At 34.5% G+C, this 14,331-nt stretch overlaps 3 protein-coding genes across 3 annotated transcripts in view; 1 reads left to right on the top strand and 2 right to left on the bottom strand.

The window, feature by feature from the left end:
* Positions 1–58: 58 nt before the first annotated feature.
* LOC128386801 (chromodomain-helicase-DNA-binding protein 1-like) lies at positions 59–6,589 on the top strand. Its single transcript, XM_053345879.1, has 5 exons — positions 59–232; positions 913–4,130; positions 4,231–4,381; positions 4,684–4,837; positions 4,943–6,589. The coding sequence occupies exons 1-5, from the start codon at positions 162–164 to the stop codon at positions 6,419–6,421; spliced, it is 5,073 nt and encodes a 1,690-aa protein (XP_053201854.1). The 5' UTR covers positions 59–161; the 3' UTR covers positions 6,422–6,589.
* Positions 6,590–9,494: 2,905 nt separating this feature from the next.
* On the bottom strand, positions 9,495–13,535 carry LOC128387223 (structural maintenance of chromosomes protein 5-like). The gene is made up of 4 exons (XM_053346405.1): positions 13,212–13,535; positions 10,388–13,055; positions 10,109–10,288; positions 9,495–10,011 (listed from the first exon to the last, which is right to left on the bottom strand). The coding sequence occupies exons 1-4, from the start codon at positions 13,331–13,333 to the stop codon at positions 9,772–9,774; spliced, it is 3,210 nt and encodes a 1,069-aa protein (XP_053202380.1). The 5' UTR covers positions 13,334–13,535; the 3' UTR covers positions 9,495–9,771.
* Positions 13,536–13,915: 380 nt separating this feature from the next.
* The window catches only part of LOC128387225 (acetylcholine receptor subunit alpha-like 1), a 31,278-nt gene continuing 30,862 nt past the window's right edge, over positions 13,916–14,331 (bottom strand). Inside the window, exon 8 of the mRNA XM_053346407.1 lies at positions 13,916–14,305. Coding sequence (XP_053202382.1) covers positions 14,099–14,305 — 207 coding nt within the window. The 3' untranslated portion in view covers positions 13,916–14,098. The remainder of the gene's footprint in view (positions 14,306–14,331) is intronic.

Below are 14,331 nucleotides of genomic sequence, written 5' to 3'. Positions count from 1 at the left end.
AGTACCGGTATCAGCGCCATCTAATGTTTCTTTTGTAAGATAAAGTTTAGATTTTAATTTTTCTGTTGCTTTTATTTTCACGATGTTTTGATATTTTGTAACAACAATTAATTATTTGTAACTCTAATTGATGGTGTTTAAATTTTGGTTCTTTTTTTATCATGAAACCGGAAAGTTCATGTGAATCAGAGGAAAGTGAAGATCACCAAGGTGGAGGATCCAATAGAGGAGAGTGAGTATTTTGTACTCGCCAGTGTTTTCCTTTTTTCTCTTCTCCATCTCTTATGCTTTTCTTTTAAAGGGTCACCCGTACAATCTAGACAACAACTTTTTCTTTTCTCCATACATATTGATGTCATGTCTCTCAATAGTTGTTAGAGAAAGCAAGGCCTTTGTAATTCTTTTCTTCATAAACACTCTCTCCCTCTCCCTCTCTTTCATTCTCACTCATTTATCTTCTCCTCACACTGTACATTTATACTACACTCACACACTACACACATTCTTATGTACAAATACACACTCACAACATGAACCATTCACACTGTTCATTCAAGATAAACCCCCTCTCCTCTTTGAAAGGTATCTTGTTAGATGAGAACCTTATTTTAAATTAGATTTATTAATCATCAACCATTTTGGTCACTTAACCAGTTGATCTACTTGTTGTCTCAACCTTGGCTGACCTTTACTTTTACCATTGACATTGTCCTTTTGTCGATTTGTTCTGTCTTATTTATCCTTCATCAGCATTTTCTTTACTCACCTCCACCTGAAGAAGAATATTGTTTTTTTTTTCATTCTATTCTCATATTGTTTTCATTTTCTCTAATCATTTTCTTTTCTCTTTTTTTCTGTGTTTTTCTTTCTCCACTCTCACTCTCACTCCTTTTCTCTTTTTACAATCAACAGTTCAGAAGATTGGGATGAAAGTGACGATTCAAGCTCGTCATCGGATACATCTGAGGACAATAATAGTGAACCATCATCTCCAGTCCGTAGACCCGCTGGTCGATCAACTCGAACCTCTACCCGTAGATCAACAGCAGCCTCTGTGGCAAGAAAAGCGCGTCAAACAACCACAAATAACAATAGAGGTAGATCAAGACGCCGAATGAAAAGTAGTGAGACAAGTGAAGAAAGTGAAGAAACCGAAGAAGAAGATGATGATGAAGATGAAGATGAAGAACGTCGTGGTACCCGGCGACCTCAAAAGATTGTCAGTTATAAGGAAGAAAGTGACCGTACCGATTCAGATGATCTGGTTGAGGTACAATGGGATGAAGCTGCTGAAGCAGCAGCCGCTGAAGCCGAAGCCGGAGAAACCATTGAAAAGGTTATAGCTCACCGTAAAGGTAAAAAAGGTGCTACCGGTGATGCAACCAAACCATATAATGTTGAATTCAATGGTGATCCAAATGAACCTGAATGTCATGATGAGGATCAACTTGAGGTGCAATTTTTAATCAAATGGAAAGGCTGGTCTCATCTTCATAATACATGGGAAAGTGAGGAAAGTCTATTAGAGGTTAAGGCTAAAGGTATTAAAAAGATTGAGAATTACTTAAAACGTGAAGAAGAGGTTAACCTGTTACGAAATTCAGCATCACCCGAGGAGATTGAATACTTTGATTGTCAAGAAGAAATGGCCGATCAATTATTAGCTCAACACATGAAGGTTGAAAGAATCATTGCCCATCAACCTTCCCGTGAAACTGATACCTCTTACCCTGAATATCTGTGTAAATTTGAAGGTTTGCCTTATGCTGAATGTACCTGGGAAGATGGTTCACTTATCCAAAGAAAATTTCCCAAAAAAATTGAAGAATATAATATACGTCAAAAATCACAGAAAACACCGACTAAATTTTGTAAAGTACTCAAAACCCGACCTAAATTTGTTCCATTGAAAAAAGAGCCTGATTACCTTGGAGGTGAAAATTTATTAACTCTACGTGATTATCAATTAGATGGTTTAAATTGGTTAGCCCAAACCTGGTGTAAAGAAAATTCCGTTATACTTGCCGATGAGATGGGCTTAGGTAAAACAATACAAACAATTTGTTTCCTTGCTTATCTTTATGAACAACACTCATTATTTGGACCTTTTCTCCTTGTGGTTCCTCTTTCAACCATGGCCTCATGGCAGAAAGAATTTGAACAATGGGCACCACAATTAAATGTCGTCGTTTACATTGGTGATATAAGTAGTCGTAATATAATCCGTCAATATGAATGGTGTCACCCTGGTAATCGACGTTTAAAATACAACGTTCTTTTAACAACCTATGAAATCTTATTAAAAGATAAAAGTTTCCTTCGATCTGTAAACTGGGCTATCCTTGGTATCGATGAAGCTCATCGATTAAAAAATGATGATTCACTTTTGTATAAAACTCTGGTTGAATTTGACACTAACCATAGGATACTTATTACTGGTACACCTTTACAAAATTCACTACGAGAACTGTGGGCACTTTTACACTTTATTATGCCGATTCGTTTTAATGAATGGGAAGAATTTGAGAAAGAGCATGCTGATTGTGATACCAAGGGTTATTCTAAATTACATAAACAATTGGAACCATTTCTTTTACGTCGAGTTAAAAAAGATGTGGAAAAATCTTTACCAGCCAAGGTTGAACAAATTTTACGTGTCGATATGACGGCTTTACAAAAACAATACTACAAATGGATATTGACCAAAAATTATAAAGCTCTGGCTAAAGGATTAAAGGGAAGCTTTTCTGGTTTCGCCAATATAATGATGGAATTGAAAAAATGTTGCAACCATGCAAGTCTAATTAGACCCAATGATGAATCGATTAGCAGTATTGATGCGGTAACTAAAATAATCCGTGGAAGTGGTAAATTGGTTCTACTTGATAAACTTTTGTGTCGTCTTCGTGAAACCGGCCATAGAGTGTTAATTTTTTCTCAAATGGTCCGAATGTTGGATATATTAGGTGACTATTTAACCTTACGAAGATTTCCATTCCAGCGTTTAGATGGTTCAATTAAAGGTGAACTTCGTAAACAAGCATTGGAACATTTTAACGCTGATGGTTCAATGGATTTTTGTTTTTTACTTTCAACGAGAGCTGGTGGCTTGGGTATTAATCTTGCTACTGCTGATACTGTAATTATATTTGATTCTGATTGGAATCCACAAAATGATCTTCAAGCTCAAGCTCGAGCTCATCGAATTGGACAAAAAAATCAAGTAAATATTTATCGTCTTGTAACAAAGAACAGTGTTGAAGAGGATATTATTGAAAGAGCTAAAAGAAAAATGATTCTCGATCATCTTGTTATTCAACGGATGGACACAACAGGACGAACTGTGCTCTCTAATAATAAAGGAAGTAGTACCTCTAATGTGACACCATTTAATAAAGAGGAATTGGCCCAGATTTTAAAGTTTGGTGCTGAAGAATTGTTTAAAGAGGGTGAAGAAGGTGAAGAAGAACCTCAAGTTGATATTGATGAAATTCTGAAAAGAGCTGAGACAAGAGAGGAAGGACCATCTTCAGCCAGTGATGAGCTTTTAAGTGCTTTCAAGGTGGCCAGTTTCAATTTTAACGAAGAGGAAGTGACCAACATGTCAACGGAAGCATTGGAAAAAGATGATGAAAATGGTAAAGAAAAGGATTGGGATGAAATTATTCCTGAAACGGAAAGAGCCAAAGTTGAAGAAGAAGAGAAAGAGAAAGAGATGATTGATCTTTTTCTACCACCGAGAATAAGAAAATCAGCCAATCAACAAGCTCATCCTTCTGATAGTAATGATGATTATGATCCATCCATGGCCAAAAGTAGAGGTGGTGATTTTGGAAGTGATGAATCTGAAGGAGAAACTCGTGCTCGTCGTAGAGGAAGACCTCGTGCCAATGCCAAAGAAGGGATCCCTGGTTTTACTGAGACCGAGATCAGGAGATTTATCAAATGTTACAAAAAATTTCCCGTTCCCATGAAAAGATTAGATTCAATCGCAATTGACGCTGAATTACAAGAAAAGCCAATGGCGGATCTTGTCAGATTAGCTGAGCTTTTGCAAACTGGTTGTGAAAATGCAATTAAAGAATATCAAGCTAAACAAGCTAAAGAAGCTCAAAATGAAGATACAAACGGTAAAAGTTAAATTCGACTCTTTTTTTCCCTTCGAATCTCAAAACTGTTACTAATTATTATTATTCATATGTTTTTCTTTTCTCTTTCCAATTACCACAGGGACCCCACAACCAAAAAAGCCGGCTCATAATCGAGGTCCAAATTTTAAACTCGGTGGTGTTTCCATTTTTCCTAGGAACCTATTAGGTTGTCAACAAGAGCTTGAACCACTCGAGAAATTACTCCCAGCCACATCTGAAGCCAAAAAAACGTAATTGAATATTACATTATTAACCAAGTGATTCATTGATTTGTCATCAATCTAATTACGATACAAATCAATGATTAAGAGAAATTTAAATTTCTTCATATGTCAATAAGATTGTTTTAAATCATCTTAACAATCACTTACAAACGATTTCATTTTTTGTTTTCTTTCACAATCCAAACTTAATTTGATTTTGTAAACGATTGTTAATTATCCTTCATTGTTGCTTACAATCTCTAACTGTCTTTTATTATGTAAATTAAGTATATTAATGATTTTTTTTCTTTTTTTCCCTCAACATTTAGATGGGTCTTAAAGGCCAAAGTTAAAGATGTAAGAGATTGGGATGTCCCTTGGGCCATAGAAGACGATTCTAAATTATTAGCTGGAGTTTATGAATATGGAGTCGGGAGTTGGGAAGCGATTAAAATGGATCCATCGTTTGGATTAGCTGACAAGGTTAGTTATTGATTTGATTCAACAATTAAAAAGTTAGAGTTGATTGTCAAAATGTACCAAACTTATTAATCCTAATTGTTTTTATTTTTTATTGTTTTTCTAAAGATTCTACCCGATGGAGACCTTAAACCACAAGGAAAACAATTACAAACTCGAGTTGATTATTTACTGAAAGTGTTACAAAAACTGTTAATGGCCCAGAAAATTAAAGAAGAAATTTCCAAACCAAGGAAAAAAGGTCTTCCCAAAGGATCTCGATTAAATGACAACAGTGAACCGGGTGGAAGTGGCCTAGGTGAAGATGGAAGTAAAGTGAAAGGTGGATTTCGTCGGGATAAATCTGCCAAAAATAAATCGAGTAACAAAGATTCTGATAAAAGTCATGGAGATAATGTTAATGGTCCACATGATGGTAAAAAGAAGAAAAAGAAAGACCACAAAAAGGATAAAAAGAAAAAGAAAAGAAAACATGACATATCAAGACAACCGTTACATATTACGGCAAATGCTGAGCCTCAGATAATTGACATCGCGGGTGACCTGGAGCCGCACATATTTGCCCAATGTAAAGAAAAGATGAGACCGGTGAAAAAAGCCTTGAAAATGTTGGATAATCGTGAAGAAGGTTTATCAACATCGGAACAATTAAATCATATGAAACAGTGTTTAACCAAAATAGGTGCTCGTATTAAGGATTGCATGGATGAATATAAAGATGATGTAGATAAATCTCGAGAATGGAGAAACAGATTATGGACTTTTGTCTCAAAATTCACTGAATATCCACCTAAAAAATTGTATAAATTGTATAAGTCAACAATTAAGAAACCAGATGATTCAAGTTCCAGAGATAGTGATCATTATCCAACCTCATCTAAATCATCAACCCATCATAATCGTTATAATAGTAGTAGTAGTAGTAGATATAAACATCGTCATTCATCACCACGAAATCATAGTAGTAGTAAATATTATGGTATGGATGGTCCACTGGACGACTTACCTTCAAATTCATCAACCTCAAGTCATCATCATTCACAATATTCTCATCATTCATCATCATCATCCCATCATCATCACTCATCTCATCTTCCACCACCACCATCATCACATCTACCTCTCGGTCCTTCAACTGGTCCCTCAAAACGTCCACCAATGGGCAATTTATCCTCACCTTTAGGTACTCAATCAATATCACCTATGAAAAGACCTCGAAATGATTATCCGCCCAGTGGTCGGATTCCTCACCATTCTTACCCTCCACCACCACCACCACCTTCACATTCACCTTCCCTAGGCCATCCTTCGGCATCTATGTTACCTGATCATCATCTTAACAATTATGGTTACCAACAACAACAACGTTTACCACACAATATGGGACCTCATCCTCATCCATCTAATCATCCGTCACCTTCTACACGTGCATCTTGGGGTGGAGGAGGTGGTGGTGGTGGTGAAAGTGGAGGAGGTTCAAATCAATCAAGGTGTGATAGTAAATATGATCATTCCGAGAGGCAAGACAGATATCGACCTTATTCAAGACCTGGCATCGATATTCCAGATAAAATGTATCGTCATTAACACACACACACACATCAACACCAACAGCATGTATTAAAATAAACAACAAATCAACAATGTAAAGAGACTTATCCACCATTTTGTCTTAAATTTTGTCTTATATTTGTTCAGATATAAGTTAAACGCGGGATGTTTCAATAAAGTTTTTTGTACAAATATCAACTTAAATTCAGTTTGTCGAAAATATGATTCTCGTGTTTCTTTCACTCAACTTAATTCACTATCTTGAAAATAATCTCGAATTACAAAATCATCGAGGATAATTGCGGTACAAATGAATTTAACCAAATATCGAAATCTTTGCTCCAATTTCTCAATGTACAGTAGTATATCCAATTGTGTATCTTTGAATGATTGGAGGTTTTTTCAAATGTCTTTTGCAAAAGAAAATGTTCTAAGATTGATAATTGGTGGAGGATTTATTCACTTTAATGCCGATCAATTTGAAACTTTGGTACATTGAAACGATGCGAATATGCAATCGGTTTGAGTTGATCAATTCATGGAGTAACTTTGGTAAAGATACGAAATAGGTTGAAATATGTTTAACAACAATTCCAAGAATCTGGTTGAAATCGTTCCCGAAGATATTGATGACCCTAGTTACCCATAACAAACAGAAAGATTCAATTTATATGTGCTAGTGTCAACGTTCATACGTAGTTAAATTGCTAGGGAAAGATCAATATTCCTGATACTTGATTTCGGTAGATGATTTATTTCCCTATCAACCTGGACACTGAATTTATATGGTGTTTCCCGATTGAAGAAACCAAACTTTCAATTGAGAAAACCTTTTTTTCATTTGAAGAACCACCAATAGTTTTACTCGTATTCCAATTGAGATCAATGGTTAGAACCCGAAATTACATTTTTGAGGAATTTTAAAGCGAAAATTTCTTGAGTAATTAGGTTTTATATTCAAAAGCATCATAAATTCGGTGTAAATCTCATTTCGACTTGGAATTAATTAATCGAAATTAAAAGCCCGTGTGATTTCTTAAATGGAAACTTGGTTTCTTCAATCGCGAAACAATTAAATTTATTAGGGTGCCCACTTGAAGGTTCCTCCTAAAAATTGGATTGACCTGAAGAATTTCCAATAGCAGAATTGGACTCGTGCGGTGTTACACTAATTAAGAGGCCGGTCAAAAGAGTCCAAAAAAACTGACGCGATTAAAACCAAGAAAAGTCTCGATTGAAAAACATACCACAGAAAATTTTAGTTTTTCTATTAAACTCTAAGGTAATTCAGTAACAGTTAGGTTTTCGATGCGACCGAGTATTTGACCTGATCGTCGAAATTATGAATACAAATTATTCACAATATTGAATATTGAATATTTCCCATTCTTGCCCAAGTTAATCCGAAAATTGAAAACATAAATCGAAGGCATTAATGTAAATAAGTGAAACGATGAACGAAAAATTTAAATGGTGGAAATTATTTTATTGTGATTATTATTTAATTCATACAAATGATCAATTATTATATTAGTTTAATCATTTAGTAAACATTTTGGATTTCATTGGATTCAAAGAGCAGCGTAAAGATCATCATGAGGGTTGATTCTGACTAATTAATCAGCCTAATTAACCTTAACAAGCTATAGTCACACCCATAGCACCCACGCACGTCGCACCTGTCGTTCCAGGAGCAGCAGAAGTGGTTGCATCGCCATCCGCTCTTACATGACGAGTTTTCATTGATTGTCGAATAGATCTCGCAAGCCAAGTTGTAGGCATGGAATAAGCTCCGATGATAGTCATCAAAAGTATGAGAACTTTAAAAATCGAACAATTCATAATGATGATTAGATGGTGATAGATGATAGATGACAATTTTATCGACACACGAGTAAAAACTTTAGAAACTTGCAATGTTGTTGATTAGATTGAATGATTTTAAATGATAAAATTTGAGTAAAAATTGATCTTTTTTATACTTTTTCAGAACAAGGAATTCCAACTAAATTGGTTGGACCAATGAATAAACTTAACTACTTACTAGACAAATACAACAATCAGTTGATGCTTAGGAAACGGAAACACTTATTTTCGTTGATTCTGAATCAACAAAATATCTAATTTTCAATCCAAAATTAACTGAAACTATTGATCCAGATGAATTTTAGTTGTAAACAAAATGCAAATTAATCACAAATAAAAGTAAAATTGTATTCAAAAGTGACTCTTTCTTCCAGGTGATCAGTGTGTAGATCAACAATTCACATAAATTTGTCTCGTTCTGCACTAGATCTAGACTCAAAAGACAATTCGTAAACTACAGGGATGCTAAGAAAGAACGGACGTAACGTTTAGTAACGAAAAGATTTATTTTCGTAGAATTTGAATTCATAAAACTCGATTTTAAATAACCAAAATATCTAAGAAAAAAAGAAGACACTAATATTAATAATCAAAATCGTAGTTAATCATAATTTCATCAAACATCTAAACTAACAACTTTAAAAGTTAAACGCGATAACCTTATCATAACAAAAGTTAACAGTTAATGATGATCTTATTTCCTGATGAATTTATCACTAATTGAAGTTCCCCAGCACCATGAGATTTAACATGATAATCAATTCGATTTGTAATTGTATTGACAATTTTTCCGACTGTCAACATGATCGCTAAGATTCAAGCATCTTAAAGTTATTCTGACTATCATCTGAGCTTTTTCCTTTCATACAACTTGAACTTCTTCCAGACCATTGCGATGACCAGCTAGAGGCTCTCCCGATGCTGAAAGACCTTTACAATATTGACAATTTATTAATGGATTTACACCACTCCACTAATGAATATTCTTGAGGAAGAAAACTTTCGATTTGGGTTTGATTTGGTTAGTTATTATTGATTAAACAGATTGATTGAACGTGATGATTGATCAAATTGATTTGTTTACATTTACAATTTTCATTAATTTATTCATCAATTGAGACAAAACCTTCAATTCCAAAAGAGTCCATTATTTACCTGGTAACATGAGTTATAATGTTTTTTTCAATTTAACTGATCAAGAACAATAAATTTTTAGTCTTCCGATAATAATAACGAGAAAAAGTTTATCTATTAATAATAAACATTGAAAAGAAATCAATATTATTTTTATTATCTGGATACATGTTTCTAAAAAATAGGAAAGTACAAAATTAACGAAGATTATTGTTACAGATGAAATTTTGTTTATGGCCACGATAGTTTATTACTGATTCAGTTTCTTTGAGTTCACTGTCGCAAAGATTCAAGTAATTGTGAGTCTTTTTTATATCTTTTGCATGAGAAAAATAGTCTTGATTGATAACTGTGATTAAATATTCTATTTATTTCTCTATTATTGATTAGATGGTTGGTCTGACTACTAATTGGGTTGTTGGCCGTTTAATCTTTTTCACTGATTTACATTTATGCCAATCAACTTCGAACTTTGGTCCATTGAAAATAATGTGAATATGCATTCGATTGGTGTAAGTCAATTTTTGGAGTAACTTTGGTGAGAATAGGAAATATTGTGATGAATTTGTACTCGCAGTTTCCACGATCAGGTCAAATACTCGTCGTTCATTGGTATCATCCATACCCTAATTTTCATCAAATGATAAAGAAACAAACAAAAAAGAATTTAAAATTAATGATTAGAATTATCTTAGTAAGTAAAATGAATGGTTGTTAAATTACTTGATTGATTTCATCGACAATTCGGAAAGGCACTTTGGTCAGTTCTTGTAAAGCAATCATATAAATCATCGTGGCCACACTTCGTTCACCTCCACTCTGATGGAAAGCAGACAATTCCTTAAGTACCTCATTGTCACGATAACGAACTTTAATACAAATTCCATATGTAGAGAAATCGTCCTAAAACCAATCATAAAAACAAAAAAAACAAAACAAGAAAAGATTTAGAAGTGAGAACTGATTTAATAACACATTGGGTATGAATGTTTTTCTATTTACCACATCATCACCATGAGAAAGAGAGACTTCACCAGCATACTCGAGACGAGACATGAATTTTGAGAAATTTTTATCAATTCGAGAAATAAGAGCTTCGACTGCGGGTTTCCATCGATTTCGATAATTTTCAAGATCACTTTCCATTAACTTTAGATCAGCTGATACCAAATCTATTTCTTTTTTCCGTTTTTTGACTGCGTTTTTCTGCTCATTGTAATCATTTAGAACGGTGTCATCACAAAACTCTTCCATGCTGTTCATTTGTAAGGCGAGTCGTCTCATCTCAGCGTTGATTTCAACAATAGTATCTGGAAGTGGTTTGAACTTTTCTTTGACAGTTGTTGGCAATTCTTGACCTTGACAATCAACGGCTATTTGAGCCTCTTTTTGTCTCTCTTTGGCGATCTTTTTCTTCTCATCACGAACCATTTTAAGCTCTTCAATTTCTGTAGCGAAAGTTTCAAACGCAACATTTGCTTTGTCAAGGTTTTCTTTAGCTCTTGCAAATCGTTTTTGTGAACAATTGGCCATCACATCAGAAGCAAGTTTTTTCGTATTAATGGTAACGCACTTTTCGAGTGCTCTTTCAAATAGTTCCAATTTCTCGATCTTCTTGATCACAAGAGATTCAATGATTGTTTTAGTTTCACTTTTTTCGACTTCTAAATTGATTGAATCTTTCATTTTACGTTCTATTTGTTCACTTTTCTGCTGGATTCGAGTTTGAATGGCCCGTTTCTCGTCTCTTTTCTCGAGTAGTTGCTTTCTGGTATCACGAAGTGTAACAAGTTCCCGACGAAGGTCAGTAATTTTCTCATCGAGAGCCAATCTCTCAGAATCAAGTTTTTGACCTGATGTCCGAATATTATTGATCTTTGACTCAATTTGATCTTTACGAACAGAGTCAATAATCATAACAAGTAAACTTGGATCCTTGAGGCGATCGGTGGAGATTACCTTTTCTCTATCGTAACGGGAAACAGTCCAAGAGTGTGAAGTGTTACCACAAAAGAATCGTTGAATTTGATTATTTTCTTTAAGGAATCGCTTTGAGTCAACATCATTTCCTCCAATTGGAACGTTTTGAAGATTATAATTTTTACAAAGGTACCTTGTGATTGGAGGGGGAGCATCAAATAGATCTTTAATGTAATGTTTGAATCCATAGGGAGATATGTTATCAAGAGACAGTCGAGGATCCATATTGACATCATCTTGACCTGGAGCTTGGACAACATTTACATTGAGACTTTCTCTTTTCAATAGAGTAGTAAATTTCTTGAGATCATCGATATCTTCACAAACAAATGCAACTAAATCTCTCCTTGGAATCGTTGCTTCAACATATCGAATCCATTCAGCATTTTTCACATTAATTTGTGTCATTATGGGCTCATAAATCATTCGACTGAACTTTTCCTTATTTCGCCGTAACCAATCTGAAGCTTCAGCGACTTTCGGTTCAATCCTTCGGAGTAAATCTCGTCTTCTGGAGGCCACATTGTGAATTTGCTCGAATTCACCTTTAAGTTGACGATACTGGTCTCGTAATTTCTCAATATCAGATACGATCTGATCTTTTTGAGTAGTTAACTGTTTTAACAAAGAATTTTTGGTGCTTATTTCCGAGTCGATTGTTTTTATATTCTCACTAACATCTTCATCCGATGCGGCTGCTAATCTTTCTTGAAGTAACTTTTTTTCCGAATTTAATTTGGACAGTTCAACTAATCGAGATTCTTCGGCCTTTTTCTTTCCGTCTAGAGCGGCTAAAGCCTCGGCAATTTTATCACTCAACTTGTCATACTCTTTCTTATGGAGAGCGGCGGTAGCAGTGACTGATTTAAGTTCGTTGAGAGCACTTTTGGTATCAGCTGAGGCTTTTTCCATGGTTTTCTTTTCGTTGGCCACTTTGTCTTCAAGTGGCTTATTTTTGGATTTATTTTTGTCAAATTCTTTCAATTTCTTTTCTAAAACTGTTTTAGCCTTGACATATTCTTGTCGCACTTCTTCAAATTCAAGCCATGGTAACTTTTTCCTTAGCCAGGACATTTTTTCCTTGAACTGTTCCTTTTCTCGAACCCTTTCAACTTGTTCAACCATCCGATCAGTTAAATGTTGATCTGTAACCAATTGTTGATCGAGACTTGATTTTTTCTTCTTCAAATCGTTAATTTTTTTACTACAAAAGATTAATTTCTCATGCCATATAAACATGTTCTCATCACCGGCAGCTTTTTGGGTATTTTCCAATAACTGGACAGAATCCATTCGAGCAAATTCAACAACCTTTTCTTGAGGTAAAAATTGACACAAGTTACTAACTCGTATATTCAGACTAGAAATCAGCTCTTTTATCTCAGCTCCTTTTTTAGGAACATTGTTTAGTGTCCATTCAGTTTTACAATGACCATCAGCCACAAGAGAGATAAGTTTCCTCTTGATAATATGATTATCACCATTTGGATTAAACAATTCAATCTCTGTTGTTGCATGAGGACAACCAAATCTTATATATTCTGAAAGTGAACCAGACCTTCCAGTAGCCGATGGATCACCACCGAGGCCAACAATCATGGCACAAACAAGAGCAGATTTACCAGTTCCATTGGGTCCCAAGACCATATTAAGATAAGGTCCAGCATGTAGTTCGACTCGCTTGTAAGTCCTAATTTAGAACATGAAAAATAATCCAAACAAGAGAAAACAAGAAAAAAAGAGTCAGACACATAATTATATAGAAATAAACAAACAGACGATCATAAGATTGAGTCACATGTTAGAGCACATGAATTAGAATAGAACATAAAGATTTGCAGCTTACATGAAATTTCGAAGCTTCACCCTAATTATGGCTCCTTTGGTAAAAGGTCCATCGGAGATCGCGTCAGGTTCGCCCTGAAGTTCCCGATCAATTTGGTCGCTTCGTCTCTTCCTATTCCCCATGTTACAACCAAATATCTTCTCAGTATAAACAGAACATCAAACGACTAAAAACCATCCGAACACTGACACAACAAACGAACTAAAACGAAACACCAGATAAACGATTAAGAAAAGGAATCACAATTTGTCCGAATAAAACGAAATCAAAATAAAACTAATTTTCTTATAAAAAATTAAAACAAAAACAGAAGAAAACAAATGAAATTGGAGTTTTCCCGGTAAAGAGAAAAACAAAAACCGAAAGAGAAATGGAAAAGAAAAGAAAAGCGCCAAATTCAAACGAGAATAAAAAAATTCGAATTTGAACTTTTCTTTCCTTTTCTTCTTCTTTTTATCGCCTTCTATCAACTTGATCTTCTCATTACCACCAATCTAGTTAATCTTTTCTAAATCTAGTAAATTAATAGTGATCACAAAAAAGCAACACAATTCTAATCTTTCTTTTAATACATTAAGCTTTTCGAATGATGATCTTTTTTTTGTCTTCTTTTACTGAGAAGATTAATTTTTGATCAGAACTTTTTTTCGCTTCGAAAAAAAAGAAGAAAGAGAAAAAATAATTGACATTTAGAACAATTTATCTGTGATAAATTCGATTAGATTTTTTTATTTAACTTTTTTCTTTCATATATCAAATTGTATAGAGTTGAATTGGTTAACATTTGGAGTGATTATCGAGCAATTAAAACTCGAGGAGCACAAAATATTAAAGTTAATGAGCAAAAATCGTTTGAGAGATTTAAAGTTCCATTCGATGTTCAAATGTTATTCCATCAGTTCAGAAAGTTCAGGATAATCAGCGGCATAGGTTCGAGCGATTTGGGACTTCTGAATATCGATGGGCTGAGTTTTATCGTACCAAGACGGAGCCTGGATGAAAATCCCAACGGTTCCAGCGATACAAAGAAAAGTAAAGAACCAGAGGAAAATCCGATCGAGAACTAGAGCAACATATTTCCAATCTTCTCGCATCTGAAACAATCAAGACAATTAAGATG

The sequence above is a fragment of the Panonychus citri genome, unplaced genomic scaffold (assembly GCF_014898815.1).
Source record: "Panonychus citri isolate SS breed McGregor unplaced genomic scaffold, ASM1489881v1 Contig00077, whole genome shotgun sequence".
Classification (NCBI taxonomy): domain Eukaryota; kingdom Metazoa; phylum Arthropoda; class Arachnida; order Trombidiformes; family Tetranychidae; genus Panonychus; species Panonychus citri.
This window is presented reverse-complemented; position numbering and strand designations above follow the sequence as displayed.